Consider the following 22,937-nt stretch of genomic DNA (forward strand, 5'->3'; position numbering starts at 1 on the left):
CCGCCGTGAGAAGGTGCTCTGCTGACGTATTTCGATATTAATCGAATGATACCTACCCCCTGAATGAGTTATTGGACCTTTTGTTCTCTTAAGCGCAAATCTCAATAGTTGTGTTACTATTCCAGTCCTTTTCATTCCAGTTCATACGTATGTATATACATTCGTGTTTTCTTTTTTTATATTTATATCACTTCATGACATTTGTATTGATAAAACCTGATAAATGGCAGTGTGCATGGCAATCAATACTGAAAAGGAAAAACATCCTTTACCATTATAAAGGACTTTGTTAGAGGCATATACTTTAATCCATATTTCCAATTCATCCCATTTATTTTAATCTGAATAGAACGAGCAAAAAATGATTTTTAATTTCACACTAGCATTCAACCATTATAACATTGTTCAGAATTGACATATATTTTAAGTGTAAAAATGCATGGGAGCTTAAAATAATCAGATCGACGTTTTAATTTTAAATTTAATCAACTATAATGCTTTTATATACTTTTTTCTAACCAACCAAATATTTGTTAAGTTTGAATATTCAACCTTAAGAAACAGGTTTTGTACTATTGATGAATTCGGTAAATGTAACTCAATCATCCATCCCAGGACAGTTTTGATTTATTTCATCGGTTGATTGACATTGTGTCTGTAAGTGATGGCATAAAAATTCAGGGCCGCGGTATTATTGTCTTTTCTTAATCATATTTGCCAGGAAACTTGTCATTTGACTAGAGAAATTCCTTTTGAGACTGCGTAATGATTCTAATAGAATTTCTTCAAATGATATATTAATCCATTGTCATCGTTATTACGTCATTTGAATGATAATACGGTTTTTTGAGGGAATGTATAGGGACGGGCGATTCATCTTGATTTGATAAAAGCTCGTCTTAGCGACTGAGTTATTAGTAAGGCTTCAGTTGAAAAGACCGTGAACATCCCTTCTCATATTCTATAATTAGATGTATTACAAGACAAACCTTTACGGAATAGCATTTCGATCCGTTTACAAACCTCATATATTTTGATAAGCTGAGAAAATAGTATGATGATGACATTATTAAAACACATTTGCAAAAGGCTACGAATGTGTTTCATTGAATTTCCCATTATAAATTTCGAATGCACACATCTATTTATGTTGGTAAATGCTAGATTTCACACCGATTTTCATATTATAGGTATGGCGGTGCTACGGGGTTCGCATCGCATAAAGTAACTTACAAGTGCTGACCGTGAACAGACTTAATCAAACCAATTCGCACCATTTCTAATTTTGACTATCATAATTATACTATTGATTATTTAATAAATCTGCAGAAATGTTGTTATAAATCAATGTTAATTAGTTTCCTAATTCATATACTGTCAGCAGCGCGTATGAACATATATCACCTTTTAGAATTATCAGCATTTAAATTTTATATTCCCCGGTGAACGGTGAGAATGCCACTTGTAAATTTTATTTATTTTTCCCTATTTGTTATCGTATAATGAGGAAATATTTCATTGTAAAATATAAAGAATGACCCATGGAGGCAGTCTAAATCAAAAAAGACTTAATGCCACTTTTTATACAGAACGCTATACAGCATGATATGATATATCTAATTACAAGGTTAGCTTTTAAAAAAGCTAGTAGCGACTCGCTTCGTAATTTTTTTTCAAGGGGTGTGTTTAAATGTAAAAATGACAGTTCTGTTAGCTGAAGAGACTTCAGCGAACATCAAAATAAAATAGACATATAAAGTTATTGAAGCCACTTCTCTCAGTTTAACAAAGAGGAATGTGAGTATATATGAAGATGCATGTAAACAGATAGAATGAAGTCCCTATGTCTATGCACATTTACTATATGGCCTGTTGACCTTGACCAAAAAAATGTTAGATAGGTAGAATTCATAAAGATGTCTCTTTATACGAAGTTAAGTTGTAATATGTTATTTAGTATTTGAATGAGTGACAGACACAAGTCCTATACAGGAATATATTACTGAAGAACTCTCTTGGGTGTGGGCGAATTTAGATTCATGGGGCATGATTAACATTTGATTTGTACAAGTTCTCAAGGCATTGGTACATATTCAATATTAAAGCTGGAGGCATTGAAGTTTATATCAATAAGACTTAAACATATTTTCCTTAAGCATTTTAATAAAAATTATGTCCACTTCATCTTGGTATGTGAAACATTTTAAACAAATTGATATGATGTACATGTAAATACATGAACACAATTTTAAAGTGGTCAACAAGGCAATACCACATGCCAAATATTTAAGGTTTAGGCATTAATAAGGTATAAAGGTGTGCGTATGTGTTTCTTTATAAGACGTGTCCTTGACCTATGTGTAGAACAATATGAACAACTATGAAAGAGGACTCCTGGTGGTATTAGATATATAGCGATGCCGGTTATTTTCCACTGCCATGTCATATTCAGAAAAGCCGGGATCGTATTAACCCATTACGCGATATACATATTCACCCCCCCTTTTGTTGTCTCAAATGGTGAAAAAATGCCTTATTTAGGCCCCCAACACTTGTTTTTGGTTGAGAAATGTTGTTTAAAAAAGTGACCACTTTTTCGGCGCGGCCCCCAACCAAAAGATACATCAGGGGGTCGCCAGAAGGGGATGTGCCCCCTTCTGTTCGGGGGGTTTAAAGGGGGCGGCAGTCCCCCTCATCGACAAAAAAAATTTGAACTTGTGACAGGCTAAAAATGACCCCAGATCGATCATAAGGTAACGTGTAACCAACGCTGAAAAGCATTTGACTCTATATCAATCCATTAAGAAGTTGCAGCACTTTGAAATCAATTTTGATGGAAAAAATCTTTTTTGTTATCAATTATGTTAAGTATATCTTATGATCTTTTCTAAAAATAATATTTAAATACTTGAACATAAAATTTAGCCAAATATTATATTAACAAAAACTTTGATTTTTTTCAATTAGACATATAATTACAAGTATTGCGATTTCCTCAGTTTAAGTTTGTTAATAAATAGCTCTAAATATATTTAAATCTTAAGTTAAATTAATTTACCATTCACTACATACAATAAAAAATAAAAAGCTATCGTTTAATCGCCTTTCATTACGACCATAATCAACACAAATAAAGTTTATTCCTTTTCCCTATATATCTAATACTATCCCGGATCCCGGGATTTTCCCCCACCCTAAATACCGGAAAAGATAAAATGACCGGAAAAAAAGAAAAAGAAAAAAATGCACAGAACTAGATGAACACTTATGTTAATTAACCAAACGAAAACTTACTACAGAGAAACCAGGTGAAATCGCTAAATCAAAAGTCAGTGTAAATATGATTTATTGAAAAGAATTCATGAAAACAAACATTTTTATCATCATTATATCTTTGCGCTCAAAGCAATACTTGCTGCTTTTTAAAAATGGCGTGAAAATTGAAGGTTTTTTGACGCTATGTAAGATTAAATTTGATTGGCTAAATAATTTTGGATTCCAGCCCTGACAGATAAATTTTGTAGAAAGCTGGAAGCCAAGCTTCGATTAAATTTTTGGATGGATTCGGAGATTTAGATTGTTTCTCAACAAAATCCTAACGTAATACCGGCTCGCCGTGGCGAGCCGGCATAAGCAGCCGTATTATCATTCGGTAACACTAAATAAGTCAAAGAAATCCAAATGGAATGCAAAAAATAATTTCTTTTTACACCTCTTTATTATTGATATAAAAAACGACTCACGTCATTTTAAATGTCTTGACAGGACAAACTAAAATACATAGTTTCGTTTTAGGGTTTTGTATGTACCAGTTAGCGTTTCTCTTCGAAATTGTGCTGTACCTTTTTTGAATGCCTTTGTTTCTTTTAATTCTTTCATGATGTATATACATTTTAACCTACCTAAACCTAGATGTATTTATCAAACAGCAGGTGACTTATAAATAATTTGTTCAATCGCTCAATGACACCACCTCCCGTGGCCTGGATTTCTCTCTCTCATATTTTTGATAGACCTATATGTAAGAAACCATACAGGCGGTCCCAATAAACAAACACACATAAACGTTCTAAGCTTATATTCATGTTGCGCTGTTAATTATCCTCTGAAATATTTTCTTTGTGTTTGAAAGAAATTCTTTCGTGCATATATCATCAGAAGAACTATAGATACAGAAATTTTGTATGAAGTTCATTTCTCATAGGTTGGGAAGAAGACAATCTAGAAAATGCTGTTTATACTTTTGTAAAATATCTTCTTGTTGTTGATGTTGATGATGGTGCTGAATGATTTGATTTAAATTGATTTAAACATATTTTATTGCCAAAAATAAGACATATACATACATGTAGACAGTTACAATACAATGACATGACATATTTGGCAAAAGGGTTGACCCACAAGTTCTCTCAACATTAGCAACGGGTCTTCCCTGAAATGATGATGATGATGATGATAGTAATAATGATGATGATAATGCTGCTGCTGCTTTTGCTGCTGCTGATGATGATGATTATAATGATGATGATTATAATAATAATAATTATTATTATTATAATTAGTATTATATTATTATTATTATTATTATTATAATTCGTATTATTATATTATTATTATTATTATTATTATTATTATCTTAAACATGATGATGATCAGATGACTTTTTCTTCAACGGATTATACCACATTTAGTAGACAGTGCGATTCAAATCATAAGAAAATATAAATCTGTAGACGTATATTCTACAATAAAATGAATTACTTAGTTCATTTTGTCTTTTAAACAAATTTTTACTTAATTCTCCATAGTCTTTTCCATAGTTATTTCAAACTTTTAAGTAAATTTCTATGAACATATATGTTGCGTGTTTATTGTGTTGGTTGATTTAAAACTAATAAATTTGTTTTCTATAACTTGATGTAATTTGCATGATATCTGAACATTCCGCATAGGCTGGGGGACTATTCTGAAGTAATCAGCAGTGAAATAATACTGTTAACTGTGAATAGCAGACATTTGGAAATACTTTATAGCCGTTTCCTTCATCTATGAATTGTTCGTTTTTGTTAAGTTGTTTCAATTCTAATGTATAAACTGCATTATTATATGAGCCAATTGCGTGATGATGATTATATTTGATTGCTGTATCTGCTAATTTCAGCGGGGGAATCGTGCAAGATGTGAACCTAATGTCTCTCTTTCGTTGAATCTGCTGTGTACAAATAAGTTTCGATCATATAGTAAAATGCATATAGGACAATTGAGTTAATCAACATGTGTATGACAATTTTGATATCAAGAGAAAAAATATCAAGAAAAAGGTAGAGGAATGTAAGATAATGAATTACAAATTGTTTGGAAAATATCATTGGACAAAACTGTTACTTCTTCCAATTGCCCAACATGCCAGATGTTTACTAACAACATTAGTGAAATGATTCTTTTTTTTCAAGATTAATGACTTTCGAAATTTATCATGACTGAAATTGCCATGTTTCTTCATTATTTTAATAAAGCCGAAACTGTTGTGAGATCTCTGACAGTGAAACTTGTACGTATTAATAGTAAAAGTATGTAATTATGTCATTAAAATTTGAAAATGTTCGCGTCGATGACAATTATTCTACATACATAAAATTAATGTCCTTTTTCTAAGGTTAACATCTATTTTTTTCATGTAGCACTGAGTACATATATAGAAAACTGTCTAGTTTATAAATGATATATTGTTTCATGAAAGCATTTATCATACAGAAATGCGGTAAGATACATAATCACATCTGTTATAATATTTTATTTTCATTTTATTTCTATTTATTTAATGACAAGCAGGAAGTATTTGTCCCTCAAGCTAGACAATATACAATTAAAAAAATAGAAGGTAAATAGACAACAGTGAAACATTGAAACTTTTGTAAGAGAAATTAAAACGCTTTACATGAAGCAAACAAATATTTCAGTATCCAATTATAGTGATGACAATGTTTATTCCAAATTTCATTATTTTTATCAAAAAAAAAAAAAAACAAAAAAAAAAACATTTTGAATGAGCAAAAATAAATAAGGAAAAAGAGAAACGTTCCTTTTGCCTTGTTGATCTTTATTCTCGTTTTTGTATGTCTTTTCATACTGTATTTTTTTATTCTATGAAACAAAATTGTTCAAAACAGACATAAACGTAAGGAGATAGGGTCAAACATTTTTAAGAATTATTGGTAGAAGTGTAGATTTGATATGCGTTTGAACTTAACTAAATGATCAAGTGTACCCGGCTTAAGAAATACATTTGAGCTCTGCCTTTTTATTTGATTTTGTAAAATAATACAGTTTGAATGTAAAATTTGGAAACTCATTTTAATCTACAAAATGTGTAAGTTGAAAGAATTTGAAAGGTGTTTTAATTCGAAAATTCTTAATGATATACCAGAGAAGTCAAAAGTTAGCGTTCCATTCAGTACAATATTACTTCTTACCAGATTACAGAGCTATGCAATATTGTCTTACAATTGTAAAAACAACAAAAAACAACACTAACCACACATATGCGATCAACATGAGTAAGCAACTTTTATGAAACGCAACCTAAGGTCAGAAAGGAGCATCGATGTGGCACCTAGCAGGGCAAATATGCACACAGTGTTCACTAGCGAGAACAGACTATGATCAAATAAATTAAATATTGATATCTTGTAAAACAGAATAAGCGACCGACAAACAATATAATTTATTAGACTGTTTGAAAGACAAGGATCGGACACTTTGACTACTGTTAAACACCCAAGAGAGATAATAGACTGCTCAGACAGAATGTTTGATGGGCGTACGTTAATGCAATCTTACAAACTCTGGCCCGATAATTGATATTCGCTACACAGTTCTATATATGATACCTCTCAGACAAAATACCAAGTCTTGGACGTTGCGCCTGTCAGAAGTATTTATTATCTCCCATCAATGATAAATATGAACACTGCCAAGAATTAAAATTACTTTACCAATGCTTAAAACACCTTAAGCCATTATTTCACTCTTCATACTCCTCTTACATTTGGAATAACTAAAGCTTTATATATAAATACTTATTGTCATATTTTGTCATAATGCATTTATTCAATTTATTTGAAGATCTGTCACAACCTTATAATTTCTGTAGATATGTCATGACACTATAAGCGTACAAGCGTAACGGTTCAGACTATACTTACTGTCTTAAAATTTGTGAATGTGTTTTCATCATCTTTATCATTGTGAAAATCATAATCACCATCATCATCATCATTAACAACAACACCATCGTCATTATCGTTGGGTAATTGTTAGTTTTGATACATGTATGCATAACTTCTGTTAATCTTATTATTTCAAATATTATTATTGTTAGTGATATAACAAATTTAACCTGCAATATTTTATACCATATCATTTCAGGTAACAAAATATTGGAGTCTAAGTGACGAACTTTGTGATGCTTGGGTTGCTTTTGACGTTATGGCTTGCACTGCATCAATTCTAAATCTTACCGCCATAAGTGTTGACAGGTAGGTTTACGTATATATAAATAGTCCATTAACGTTTTAATAATTATTGCACACCTAAAACGTGTGGACATATCCGTCTCAAATAGTTTAATAATATAAAAGAAATTACGTCTAAACTTAGTTCATCCAGCATTGATTCCTTAGATTTGAAGTATCTTTCGCGGTTGCCTATGTAGACAATAGTTCTGCTGCTACCGAGCCATTAAACATTGTACTTCAAAAATGCCAGCTGTTTATGTATAATCCACAGAATATCGGTCGTTCAACCTGGAATCCTTTACGTCTGAAATTATAAGTATTCATAATCATTGATATTTTCAACATGGCATTCTAAACTTTCATTATGATCAAAAAATTGTTTTTTTCCCGATTATGAACAAAGTAATAGCAAGGAAATGATCAACATTCATGTGAATCATCATCAAATCTCGGATGATGTAAGCGTAAATTAAAATGCCTGATTCGTATTCTAAAGATTTATCTTACAACGTCATCAAGTGTTATAAGCCTATTAACATTTACATTATCTTCTATACTGTATTTAATACTAACCACAAGTGTCATAAAAACAGGTTGTAGTAAACAAATTCTCACTGTATGGTGTAAGCAGTATAGATATATGTGAAAATCATAGATATGTTTATTGTCATTATCTGACAGTATGTTTGAAGTCTAATTGTTTTCTGAATATAAACAAGATTCTTTTTTGTGAATCATTTACAAATAACGATGAACGAAAAACTGACAATTATGTTGCACCGAATCTCCCCCCTAATGTTTAAAACTCAAATGTCTCGATCAACATGCTATCCATGTGATAATGACTAATAAGCTACCCAGTTACGTCAATGTCGTTTCATTGTAACTTCTCCAGTAAGTCTAAAACGTATTTTAAAGACAGTAATTGCTAAATATCAGGTGTAATGTCATCAAACTTTACATAAGAATAGATAAGATGTAATTTTTTATAGAAGCCCAGAAGAATGTAACTCGAAACTTATTTTGACATATGAGAAAAGACAACAAATCAAACCCGGTTTTATCTCAGGGAAACTCGAATCTGTTATTCTTAAATATCACATCATTCAGCATTCTAAATACATCAATTTAAAACAAAAAATGCAATTTATTTAAGATGTCTTTAAGTAAAGTTTTTATTGCTAAGATAGAATGAATGTATAGACACAAAGCTAATAGAACGCAGATTTCAAGATATTCCTTTGCCAATTTAAACATTGACGATACATAAAGTAAATATGTTTATTTTCGTAAATTGCTATCTTTTATTTTGGATCAATGGAATCCAGACTTTATAATTCTGCCAAATAGATATGGAAAGGAAGTATATTTGAATGATTGTACCATTTATCTTGCAGACAATGTGAATGTCTAGGAAAGAGTATTTATTGAATAAACTTCTGACAACCTTGTAAAAACAAACATATTGTCTAAATGTATACTTACACCCCAGTGTTATAGCTATCTTTAAAAAAACTGGATACACAGGTTATGCATAAGTTTTCAGTGAGAGTTTTGACAGTTCTATCAGCGAAAAGTGCACTTTAATCTCCATGCGGATCTTTATATAAAATACATATTCTATTCTGAAGAAATTATAACAGTACATTAAATAAAAAAGTATGATACGAAAGCTGATTACATTGATAAAGTTCAGCAAATGTCAGCAACATCAGTTAGTTAACTCAAGTCTAGGGAAACGGCCAGTTTTTGAGTTGCGTACAATGAGAATTATAGTACGGACCATGCTATGGTTATTTCCTGATGTATCGAAATTATCTTTTTCATTAATTGTTATAGATATGTAATCGTCTATGTTCACACTTTATGTGTCTAACTGAAACGAACGATGTGGCTATGATATGTCTTGGATCTGATTTGATTTTGATTTAAACATATTTTATTGCCAAAAATAAGACATATACATACATGTAGACAGTTACAATACAATGACATGCCATATTTGGCAAAAGGGTTGACCCACAAGTTCACTCAACATTAGCACCGGGTCTTGCCTGATGCAATAAATTACAATAATATATTTTACAAGAATGACTCAGTTAGATAGAAGCAACAAAACTAACACATATATAGTAAGTACTTGGCTTTAAAAAATGATTTTAGGTAAGAAAGAACAATAAAAATGATTGGGTGTACATGTTCTCTAGCTTGAATAGTATTTAACGATGTTAACTGATTTTTATATAATTTGCGTTACAATGACTTAGAAAACATGTACATTTGCCAGATATAACAAAAACAAATATAATGCAAATAAATTTTGAGAAAATGAAATATAGAAGGAAAAAAGAAGAAGAAGAAAGGAAAGAATCTTGTCTGTTGTTTTGCAAAAATGAAAGAAAAATACATTAATATGTATTAGGATTGTGCTGTCTTGGATCTGATAATATAGTTGAATGTTTCAAATTTTGTTTTGTACGTTAAGTAAATTAAAAGAAATGGGCATGGTATGACATGGCATGGCATACGTACGTACGTACGTTCACCCATACATACAGAGAGACAGACAGATATACGTACATACTACAAGTATAAGTGCACATTTTTTTATAGCAAGGGCTATTTATATCATCTCACCGTAAAAAGAAATGGTTATTTCTGATTTTCCTAAGAATTTCCTTGCACTGACTAGGCTTCTCTGTTGTTATAAGATAGAATCACATGTTGTTGATTATTCCTGTTTGTCATATTATATGATCTGGTTGTCAGTATTTACTTTTGTGCACTGATACAAGTGGGCACAGCATATCTTTAAGGCATTCAATACAAGGTCAGAAATAATAACTGTCTGGTTTGGTATTTATTATTTATGTATAAGGTTAAAGATTTAGCAGCTTAATGACAAATGTCACAATATTCGAACTTTAGCACATTTATGGTTACCCCATATAATATATCCTTGAAAAAAAAACACGCTGTTTATTCATTTATTTATGGGAACAATTTATCAAGTCATACGATAAGCCATAATTATTATTAAATTTCAGTAATTGAGAATGGCACCTACCTTCCGGAGAAATGATTAATGTTTAGGCCATCTTTTCAGATTTTACATCAAATATATTTACAAAATTTAAAAGAGTCAATATGGCGACTACTCATAATACTTGTTTTTTTGTAAATGGCATTTAGTTGTTCATACTTTATTAGTTGATGATTGTGTATGGGGATAATTCTATCTGTCCGAATTAAAAATAATTTTTACTGTTTTTCTTTTCATTTATGTTTTGATTTTAAATCCGAGACTTTTTGACGCGGTTCAAAAACATCATCGTGTAATGATATTGTATTCTTACGCAACTAACCTACGTGACATTGCAACACGAAATATCGGATACGTTATCTCTAAAGACAAGACGTAAATATGCCAGTCTGTGATTATTTTAAAGAATAATTACCTCTAGGACAAGCTTGTAAGGCTTACTGAATTCTTAGAAAAGGGACGAAAACATTTGTGTAGCTTCCGAGCTGAAGAAAAGCTACCACCCGTTGGCGATCAATTATAGATGTCTTTAACCATGCGTCAGTATCGAAACAAAGAGAAAAGCGTGCTAAATAAGCAGTCATCCATCTAACTCCGTCATACGGTTTTACAGAATTAGCGAAATAAACCCCCGGGATATCAACAAATATATAAGACTGTCTGCTTTTTTTCATTGAGAAATTTCTTGTTTTTGAAGTTCTCATTTCCAGTTATAATAAGAACGTGTAATCTGTTTGCTATTTATGTTGATGACATTGTATATATTCCAAACTTTTACATACATGTAACAGTTGTTTCAATGTTTTCTTTTTTGTCCTCTGATATTTATAAACTGACACAACATTATAATACTTGAATAGTTTGTATTTTGCCATGATTAAGAGTCTCGCTCTAAAATTCACTCAAACGTATTATAATGAATGCATGTCATGACTTTGGCTGTCATATCATATTTATTTCTGTCTAACTATTTCATGCTCTGTCATCATCTTATATCAGCAATTCATATCATAGAGTTTCCATCGGCCAGTGTGAAGCCGAAAGTCGTCACGTGACATTTTCAGTGTCAGTGTTACTTAACCATCCCCCACATTCAAACTAAATAGAAAAACAAACACATTTACAATTATTATATCATATCGTTTCGCATCAAACTACATAAAACTTGTTTCAAAAAATTGATATCTAAATTTGCGACAAAGTCGATAAAAGTTATTTTCTATATAAAATGTAATTTACTCAGTAAAGCAACATTAATGGGAAATGTCTAGTTTGTATACGAGTAGGTCTCCACTTACACGTATTTAACCTACATGATATCTGTAGATAATCTTAAATAATTGATGGTACACATTTGAAATCACGAAATGTTTTATTTTACATATATGACAAAGATTATATGGTTATGTACTATAAAGAATAGTCATCGTGTGTTCCGCGGTATTTTTTGTTGAAATTTTGTAATGATACAACGGACTCACCCTGAATTATTTATTTTACCAGTACTGGTTGCATTTTTACTTTTCTGTAACACGTCCATCAAAGTTTTGGTCAATGATTTAGGACAATGACATTAATGTCAATCTGTTATGTCTATTTGGTGCGATACGTATGCAAATTAACACACTTTCGGAATACCACGGTTTCATTATGTACCAAACGTTTAACATGCATAATGCAATGTCATTTGGTATCGTAGAAATAATTTAGGTTGTTTTCAGGAAATGCATGCTCAAGGGCAGATTGTCAGTTGAGTTGGAGCGGCCTCTACACATCATTTTGCTCTCTACTTTAAAGACATCTTACACTTCATCTGTAAAACACTCTGGCGTCGTTCTACTTGAAAAAATACTCAAAATCATGTGAAGCTTACAACACTGCTTACTTGTAACGTGTGACGACAAACTGTTATGTAATATTTCTAATAAGATTCTCGATTTCTTAACAAATATACGTAAGAAAACAGTAGCATTACACCCTATCTGAACCCTGAACTTACTATTGCATTAATTTCATAGGACGTTGCCTGATTTAGGGTTCGACAAACTCTTCTAATTCTGGGGGAATGCCTATTCCCATCCGGCAATATTCTGACGTAATTGGTCGCTGCGTAATATTCCAAACATGTTTGAATGGAGGCATGCAGTGGGATTGCTACATTGTCAAAATGTATTTGTATCTAAAATGGTCAATGCGATGTCTTGTTTGTCAGTAAAGGAAACATAAATTGAAACAATGTACAATTTCATTGATAATATAAATATCGGTATTTTATAAGGATAAGATAATAACAATGAGTATCTTAGTTATTGTCCTTTCGTCACACGGTCAAATATATCAGAATATTCGTCTCTCAGCCTTTATAAGATAACGGTCAGATATTCTGAGTATGCATTTGCATTATAACCCGTTTTCTTAAGCACATGCTCAAAACACATACAATTTTATTACAACGCGCAAGTTTGGTATTATCAATGTCTACACATGACCACTATAAAGCATTGAGATGCTTCGATACACCTTTAAATGTGTATATATCAGAGTTAATTGTTAACTTTTCTTTAATTTATGTATTATTTAAACAACAATAATTACATACACTTTAGAAACATAATCTAGAAGAAGTCAATACATTTTTAATGTGTAATTGAACTGGTATGTCATAATTGTTTTTGTATTTATTTTTATACTTATAAAGCATTCAACATACATAATGACTGTGCCGATCTGTAAATAGTAGTTTTATACATGTATATAATATCTTATATTTTATGATTTCAGATTCATTGCCGTAACCCAACCTATAAAATATGCCAAACACAAGAATTCAAAAAGAGTGCACGTGATGCTCGCACTCACGTGGGTGGTATCCGTAGCAATTGCGGCACCGATAGCACTTGGAGTTAACTATTCTGACGCACGGGTACCGGGATCATGTAGCTTCTTTAACTCGGATTTCTTAATTTATTCGTCCATGGGCTCGTTTTATATTCCTTCACTAATAATGATTTTTCTATATTGGAGGATTTATAGAGTTTTAAGACTAAGAGCTAGGCGATCATTAGCGCATAAGAAAGCTAGGTCAATAGATACGCAAACATTGACTAATGTAATAGAAAATCAAGCGGTTAACGAGCCAACTGTCAAAACAGGTCTTGCCACAATGGACAATGGAAAAGTGTCTAGTTATAATACTACTGCAAATAATTTTGACAAATCTAATCATAGAGAAGTTCATGAAACTCATATAGACGATCCGTCAACCTCCAACCCTCCAACGGATTCCCAAGAACGGGACGAAGACGAGGAAAGTGATTCTAAAAGTCCTGTTCATTTACCTGCAGAAGGGGAACTAATCGTTAACCCTGTTGCTGAAGACATTGAACGACAGGAACAATTATCATGTAAGAAAATTGAGCCTGTACCGGTTATATCACTTCCAGAGGTTGAAGAAACAAATTTTGTTTCTAAAGACGGTAAAACTGTCAATCACGATAACAAAGATGACAGCAGTAGTGGAGAGAAAACTAGCTCCGACGGAAAAGGTCGTCGGAAGAAAGACAAAAAGAATATGACAAAATTTAATTTTCACATGAGAACTAGTCGGAAACGGAAGGAGAAATCTTCTTCTAGAAGAGAAAGAAAAGCAACAAAAACCTTAGCCATTGTATTAGGTAAGTTAATTATCAATTTTTCTAAAATCGTTAAACTTTTCACGCATTATTTAAAAATGACATCAACCGTACACTTCACTAAGGTTTCTTGCGTCGTGAGGCTTGATGACAAAAATGTGTTAAACATAAAGACAATCTTACAAGGGCGTTCTGTTCTGATGGTTTTGTTTCATTCGGTTTAGAAAAGCAAATTTATGTAATCAACGATTGCAATACTTTCTATTCGAGTAGTAAACTTATATCATTTCCCTTTTATTATCATTATTTCCATCATCATCATCATCATCATCATCATCATAATATTATTATTATTATTATTATTATTATTATTATGGGTATACTTTCATATCTTCTATAAAAAAAACTCGCTAAGTATTTTTTTCCTAATGAATAGGCTACGCATCAGGTAACCGCAGTTATGGAAAAAGCGTATGAACACATATAACATCGACACATGTTTGTTACGTAACAACCTGAGCAATAAATTGTTAAAAAAATGGTAAAGATATATTTTATAATGGTCGTATTTTCATCATTTAATTCGTCATGTCGTGGCTATATTTCAAAATAAAAACAAGCGACGTCATATGATAAGAAATGATATGCAAAGATATGCGATACAATCTTCTAATTTGTTTTCTCTTGGATACCTATCAACTATCTCGGAACAGCATAAAATGAATGATATATTCGGTTACCTTTAGTATAAGGGAAGTAAATTTGATTGAAGAACTCGTATTTTACTTCCATAGTAGCAGAGTTCTGCGAAACGAGATTTTTAGTGTAGCTTCACATTCTCTATTATTGATCATAACTTTAAAATCCTGATACAGCTGAACAGTTATAGAGATTTTTTTATGGCAAAGTATTTTAGTTCGGTGTTTGGACAACTTCCTAAATACCAACAAAACAATAAAAATTCAGTTTAAATACATTTTAAATGCATTTTTGTCTATTTTGCCAAAATCTTTTATAAAACAAAGCATATGTCTGTGCTTATGGCAGGATACGTTTGTACTGAATTCAAAATCCACAAATATTTATTGTGTTGTGTGTAGGCTGTTGTTTTGTTAAAGGATGATACTAAATGGTTTATTAACAGCACGGTGTGCGCAAAAAGTCTACGTGTATTCACAACGTATATGTCTCGTATGTATAAATATAAAATTGATTTAAGGAGAGTATAAAAAACTAAATAGTTTAGGTACATGCACCCCTTTCTGCCAGCTTGAAGATGTATGTTGAATTAAAGATAATGAATAAATTCATGTTCCGGGGATAAAAATTGATAATGTCGTCATAAAATACTCAAAGATAAATACTTTTTTGCAAAATGATGCCGATTTTGAAGTAATTATAAGGTTTATAAAGATTAGTCTTTTCAAAAAAGGCGTTAGGACAAAAGCCAAACATTATATGACAGATTTATAGATACATTTGCTTAGACCGATTTAGAATTTGGAATAACTAAACTGAATACTGGAATGATAGAACTATATAGTAATCACTACCTGTAAAAATGTCTTATTATTTTGTAATAAAGCAAACGTCACAAACAGCTGTTTATTGTATCTGTTAATACACCTTATATAACTAAATAAAAATATCTTCTCAAATAATAAACACTTCGCAATCTGAAATACAACAATCAGAATTAATCATTTTACTCCTCCACTGTTCATGGATAAATAAGGTAATCGTAACCAATAAGTATTAAACTTACGTATACGTTCATGTACATAATTTCTGAAACACACAAGTTAATGATAACATTTTAGGAAAATATTTATTATGTATTTTTCACAAATTACGTATTAACTTTACTTTCAAAATATATTCAAAAGCCAGTAAACCGTTACTTTACTTTTTATATTTTTTTTCTAAAAATCTTTATTATTAAATCATGTAACATCCGTTCAATTCTATATACGTCATGTTTATTTCCTTGCAAGCTGTTTTTTTATTATTTTTTATATATATGTACAAGAAAATATAACACAGTGTTCTTATTTCAATAAAATTACGTGTTCAGGACAATTTTGTGATACTTATTAAATATAGAAATCCCTTCTTGCTATAAATAGATTACTTATTAAGTATAGAAATCCCTTCTTGCTATAAATAGCTTTACACACTGATAGAAAGAAAACTATCGTGATTACTCACATTCATTTTGCAAGGATATCTCTTTGATTGCTGAATAACACAATGAGTATTCATGATTCTACTAGTAGTTTAGTTTACTATGTTTGTGTATTACTTTTGAAATCATTATTGCCACTTGCATTTAAAATGATAATGTAACCGCCGTATATGATGTTTTTTAAATGATGGAAAGACTCTGATTAAAACAGAACGACGGGACTGGACGGTAGCTTGCAATAACCACTACCGTCCTATTAAACCAACAGAGCGTGAAACGTTTTCAATTTTTTCGTTTTGATTCCAATTTTTTCTATTTTAGTACTGTTTTAGTATAATTTTTGTAAATAGTTTAAATAATAATATCTTTTGTTACGGTAAAACACATTTTCGTACTACATATAACATCTTATATACGCACATAGTTGTGACAGCCAATAACTTGTACACGCTATTGACTAAACGAACATTCTTGGGGAAAGGCGAAAACTTTAAGATGGCTTCGGATTACGTTTTGCCCTTCTAAGAATAATCTAAGATTTCATTGAATCATTACATCGAGTCAGCCCGCGTCTGTTTAATGAGGTGAAAGGTTGACTATTAAACAAGCATTTTTTCTCTGTTATTTACAGGAGAATGTCTAGGACCGCTTGTTTAATGAGAAAGAAATTTTCAATAAATGTCAGGATGCGGAGACCCTTTCTAAATATATGGTCTTAATTATTCGCTATTTACATACAGAAATAAGAATTAGACTGCAATAAAGTGTCATTATTCCACCCCATACATCAAAAAACTGTTGAAAGTATTTCCGAATTAGTTTGATAACATGGCACATAGCGTATAAAAATTGGTATTACTGCCCCTCAACATTAAGAGTTAGTGGTGTTTTCATTAGTTTAATTCTAAATAAAGTGTCCTCATTTCTTACGAAGACAAAGTTATTACTGAAAAGGAAAAGTAAATTTTAAAAGCAAATATATATTATCATAAAAACGTCTTGAAAACACAACTTTTCCAATCCCCTCTTTCATAAAACTGACATTCCATGTTGTTTTACAGATTTAATTTGTGGCTTTTATTGTTTTAATTCAACGTTGCAGTTAAATTAAATTTTATATATAAAATGGTCACGTAATGTCTACATTCAATTTAATTATACTTTGTACTTTTGTCGATATTTGTTTTAGTTTGTCGGTCACAAAGAATAACTGAGCTTTTCTTTTATTTCAGGTGTGTTTCTGCTCTGCTGGTGGCCTTTTTTCACAGTGAACATTATGCGAGCAATATGTCTCCGATATCAAGTGTTAAATTATCCATCCTGCGACATTGACCCTTATCTAATGGGATTTTTTGTTTGGTTGGGCTATATCAACAGTTTCTTGAATCCTTTAATTTATACCATATTTAACCCGGAATTCAGGAAGGCTTTCAAGAAAATACTCAGCGACCCTTTAAAAAAGAGGTATTGAAAAAGGTGGCTAACAATTTAGAATCAAATCCGTTACATTCATTATGCGACAATACTTTAGAAACATGACGCAGTTCGAAAAATTTGGACACATGTCAATTGTTGACATTTTGGATACATGCCAAAATTTGACGATCTGGAAACATGCCAAGTATATATAGAACAAAGAGAAATTCAAACATTTTGAGCCATATTTGGCAAAGGAGCATGTGAATGAAAGTTGTTTCTAAGATCAGATCTCTTGCGTGATTGGTGAAAACTGTGATTAATGTGTTTTATAGTTATTTCTTCTAATCATAATTATTCTAAAATAGAATGATTTATTTGGAATTCAAAATTTAAAAGAAAGATTTCCATTTACAATATGAGACAATTCACATTTGAGCTTCATATGTTGTACATGCATATCATTTGCATCTTTTTTCATTGTCGGTTGCAGCAATAAGATACATGTTGCTGTTGTTAGGTCCTTCGATTCTAGTTTCAGTATAATGAAATATATTGTTTTCTTTTAAATTTTATGTCCGATCTCATAGTCAAATAATTTTGAAAATCAATTGTGATAAAGGCAAAGCATAATTAAATATATGATAATCTCACGTAAGTGCATCATATATCCAGGCGGCTTATTTTTTATATCAGACTAAAGTTTATGAAACTTAAGCATTAACTTTATATGTCCATGTCTACATTATTTTAAACGAATTTCGTTTTTAGGTCCTTACCGTGCCAAGACACATTGATTTTATTATTTAAAACATTGCAAATCTGATTTAAGGTTTTTACGTAACATATATTTCTATCTCAAAAAATATTTTTCCAGAGAAATTAATTAAACGTGTTAGACAGCATTTTTATTGCAGCAGTTGCCAAAATTAAGGAAAGAGGCGGCTTCAATATATGGCTTTTATAGAAATGAGCACGGTATTGTTAACGATCAAATGTTTGGATAGATTTCTGATTTGATGTGCCAAGACTTAATGAAAAATCATAAAATATTAATCTGATTGCCCCCAGGCACGTATCTTAGATTCTTACAAAGTGCTTGTTTTATTGGTACGGAAGCAGCTTTATCTTTCTATCGTTTTTAACGTCAATGTTTTTGGATCGTAAAGCTCGCTGGATACATGTAACAATAAGAGAAAAGCTGCAATAGGAGACAATGAGGTTGTCTTAGGTCGTTAAAAGCTTTTATTCTACCAAAACACATTGTGTCTTTGTCACGTACAATGGTGTATTAACAGAAGAATACATGGGGTTTTCTTCACTTTTATCTCCGAGTTTATCATTTTGTTATGTACTTTCCGATTATGGAATATTCTACAATCGATTATAATATATGTTAACACGTGACATTTTCGAGTAATGGAACATGATTTTATACATCTATTATCGGTTTGCCGCACTGAAATCATATGTTCATTTTAGATACTAAACATACAGTACCTGATGTAACTACATATTAAAAGCATGATGTGGGTAAATAACATTTTTTATATTGTGTTTATTGATAACAAAAAGTATATGTTTTTGTGAAGCATTGTATTTTGTCCGCTTTTTTGGTGACGACAATCCAAAAGACTGGATATTGAGAGGAAATTACGTTAAACTTTATTTAATAAGAAATGTAACATAGTAATAGTTTTCTTTGTTTGCCAAAATATTTATCGTGTCTGGAATAATTTAGAAAATATTTGCGAGATAAATAGTTTTCATGTTTTCTCAGCTTAATTATATGCAACAATATCAAATTTCTAAGCAAACAGCAGATTATATCATATACCCCCGGTGTGTTCTAAAGTATAGGTCCTATTCGGAATACTGGACGATTTAATATGTGATATTTACCACAAAGGAGACATCTTTTATGTTATTTAAGGCACAAAGTAGCATTAAGTCTACATGTTTAAATTGTTATACCGCATATACCATCAAAATCAAATGTATTTGGTAGAGAATAATATGAGTTACCTAAATAATGTATTGTAATCGAGCTAGAGTCAACGCCAATATTTTCTTTTAAACGTAAATGCACATTATGCCTCAGAAATGCATTTTTTTTCTTTCTGAAGAAAGGACCAACACGATCTTTATACTGTTTAAATGATGATTACATAAAGATCTTGTTAGATGCTCAACACCTGGAGAATGTAGCACTTAATCTTCAAAATTTGTCGTAAGGTAGCAAAAAGTAAAAAAGGTATTATTTTGATTATCGTACAAAGCACTTTATTACTATAAATACATTTATTGACAAAAGGCACCAGGAGTAAAAGACGGTTCAAAGAAATTGGCAAATGAGTAATTTTTAGGAACAAAAATTGAAAGCTTTTCAGAAATAAAAATAAAAGAACTACTGGAGAATAATTTGCCTTTTATTAAAAAATGGCGAAGGTAAATTTCATATGTATTACTATTGCATATTGTCTTTTTAGAAACTTCACTTGACTCTTTAAAGTTATGTTAGTATTATAATATAACTGTCATGTTAACAGAAGGTAGAATTGATTGAAAGGTAATTACTTAAATTGGACAAATGACGCAGAATATACGATGCTTTGTATTTAGATTGTTATATTAAAGCAATACATGTAATATTCTAGTATAATGTATTAAAATAGTTTAGGGTCATTTTCAATTACATGTATTATTGAATATAGCATGTAGACATTTAGCAGCGATAATGTCAGTTGACGCCATGTTTGTTCCCTCTTTATACTTTATGACCATAAAGATTAATAAATTACAATTGTCAACAATAAAACAATTTTTTTTAAATGGTTATATGAACGTTTCTACTGCTATTAAACACTGTTGTCTTACATTTTTTCATCAATAAGTATCATTTGTAGATTCCAATATTTAAACACTTTGAAGTAAATGTATTTAATATAATCTATACACCTGTTTATTATAGCAGTAGGTATTTTGAGTATTTATCTTTTTAGTGCATCTTAATCCATGAAAATTATACAAGTACACGGAACTTTGTGATCTAGTTTATTTTGATTATATTTTAATCCTTTTTTAATTGAGACAGACATATCATGATGATTATTCCTTACAAAACACTGCTAATTACGAACTATTTTCAATATTCATACGCATGTTTTGTATTATAGAAAACACTGACAATTATCATTTATGTGTGGGTGTATAAAATAAATGCATTGAAGTAGTAGTAAACCTAGTACAGACAAATGTTAGATAAATACAGTATGAATTAATTGTATATAAATTGAATTGTTATTAAATGTACTGTATGTAAATACATGAGAAATAAAATGTTAACATAAACGTGTGTTTTTCTAAATGAGGGTAAACTAAGAAAAAACAAGATCAACAAGGAAGGGCGGCGTTCAATGAACGCAGCCTCCACACGACCCAGTAACACAGGACCACCAGCAAGGAGCAAGGACCCCAAATGACATCACAAGAAAAACATCATTAAAGAAAACATCAATTCAAAACAACATCACAAGACAAATATCTGTAATTTAAAAGCTTAAATGATTGCTTATATACGTTTAAAGTTTAATATTATAGGACAGCTTATTAAAGATCTTGTTTGTCGTAATTAAGGTTGTAACCACACTTAAGTGAAATTTTATATATGTATATAAATATGCTTCTTAAACAATTTTCGAACATCGAAGAATATGTAAAATATGTACTGCAAATATTTGTCCACATTATACATATATGTAATCATTAAAGTATATGCATTTATTTCTAATTGGAAAAAAATGACTTAGACTTTATAGAAAATAAATTTATAATTACCTCCCTTTATTAACATGAAATGTAAATTCGGTGATATCTTTATAAATAATGTTTTTTTTGGAACTTACAATATTGTTAATTTTCATTTGAGCATTATATTTATGATATAAAACCATAAAAAATTGAGTAACAGGATCTTTAAGCACTCGTATATAAATACAATAAGACAGTAAGATAGCTTGGTCTCAAAAGTGTAGTTTTACACCAGTACGCTGTTGCATCTTGTGAAAAAGAAACAACAATCATAGTTTTATTTTAATTCTTTGATTCTAAACACTACATAATAATCGGATTGTTTGTCATAATAAAGTACCGTGCAAACTGAAAATTTCAATACATTTATGATATGTAACAATATCTGTTTTACATAAACCTTTTACGAAAACTACTAGTAGTATATGCCTTAATTGGTTAATTACATTTAAGTTTAAAATGATCTGTAATAAACCCCGTCCGTATTTGCTTATTCGTGTGCAATTTTTGTTGTGTGCTTTTAAGGTGCTCATCTGCTTCTTGCATTTCTTGATAAATACGTTGAATGTCAACCTTCTTGGCTGATTTTTCCTGTCATATTTTTACGTTATTTAAATGAAAATGAATTGTAAGATTCCAACGGCATAAGACAAGTACTTAATTAGTTTTGCATTCAAACTGGACAAAACAAGACATCGTAGTAGTAACAAAATTAAATGGACACTGTTAAATGTCTCAAAGTCTTTCTCTGCAAATATGTCGTGAAGGCAGTAATGTGGAAAAAAAATTATTAAAGATCGCATCAAATGCCATTGCTGGTTAATATTGACCCTTGTTTTATCATATATGAGAAGTGACGATCTCCCGACTTGACCATAATGTTAAATATTTGGCTACAATATAATTTCCCTGTAGTATAAAGATAAGGTCGCTTTCTGACGGATCGAGCTTCTTATCGTAATGTCATTAGGCTGATGTGTGTCTTTTGTTCGATTTTTATGTAAGTATATTTACATCTTATCCGCATGGGATCACAGTTACAGTGGCCTGCATTGACTTTTCATCCATTCCTTAGTTAGAGAACTAAATCGTTTTACTGTTGTACTTTTTTTCTTTTGGTGACAAATATCGGGTAGATTCCAAACGTCTAGAAAAATAATTATATCCGCATTGATATATCGTTATGCTGATAATAAATAATCCTCATAAGGAGATGAATATTTATCCGAATATTTGTTGTTATTGTTTTTTAATATTTCACACCAACTTTACTTGAACTTGAAAAACAAATGTTATGTTATTAAATAAGTAAAGATATTTAAAATGTCAGATGG

General features: G+C 30.7%; 1 protein-coding gene across 1 annotated transcript in view; it reads left to right on the forward strand.

Annotated features, from left to right (window-relative positions):
• Positions 1-21,144, forward strand: part of LOC132753000 (dopamine D2-like receptor) — a 65,145-nt gene extending 44,001 nt beyond the window's left edge. Inside the window, exons 2-4 of the mRNA XM_060743412.1 lie at positions 7,429-7,538; positions 13,342-14,234; positions 17,610-21,144. Coding sequence (XP_060599395.1) covers positions 7,429-7,538; positions 13,342-14,234; positions 17,610-17,848 — 1,242 coding nt within the window. The 3' untranslated portion in view covers positions 17,849-21,144. The remainder of the gene's footprint in view (positions 1-7,428; positions 7,539-13,341; positions 14,235-17,609) is intronic.
• The last annotated feature ends 1,793 nt before the right edge of the window (positions 21,145-22,937 follow it).

The sequence above is a fragment of the Ruditapes philippinarum genome, unplaced genomic scaffold, assembly GCF_026571515.1.
Source record: "Ruditapes philippinarum isolate M1 unplaced genomic scaffold, ASM2657151v2 ctg2679_1_1_1_1, whole genome shotgun sequence".
Taxonomy (NCBI): domain Eukaryota; kingdom Metazoa; phylum Mollusca; class Bivalvia; order Venerida; family Veneridae; genus Ruditapes; species Ruditapes philippinarum.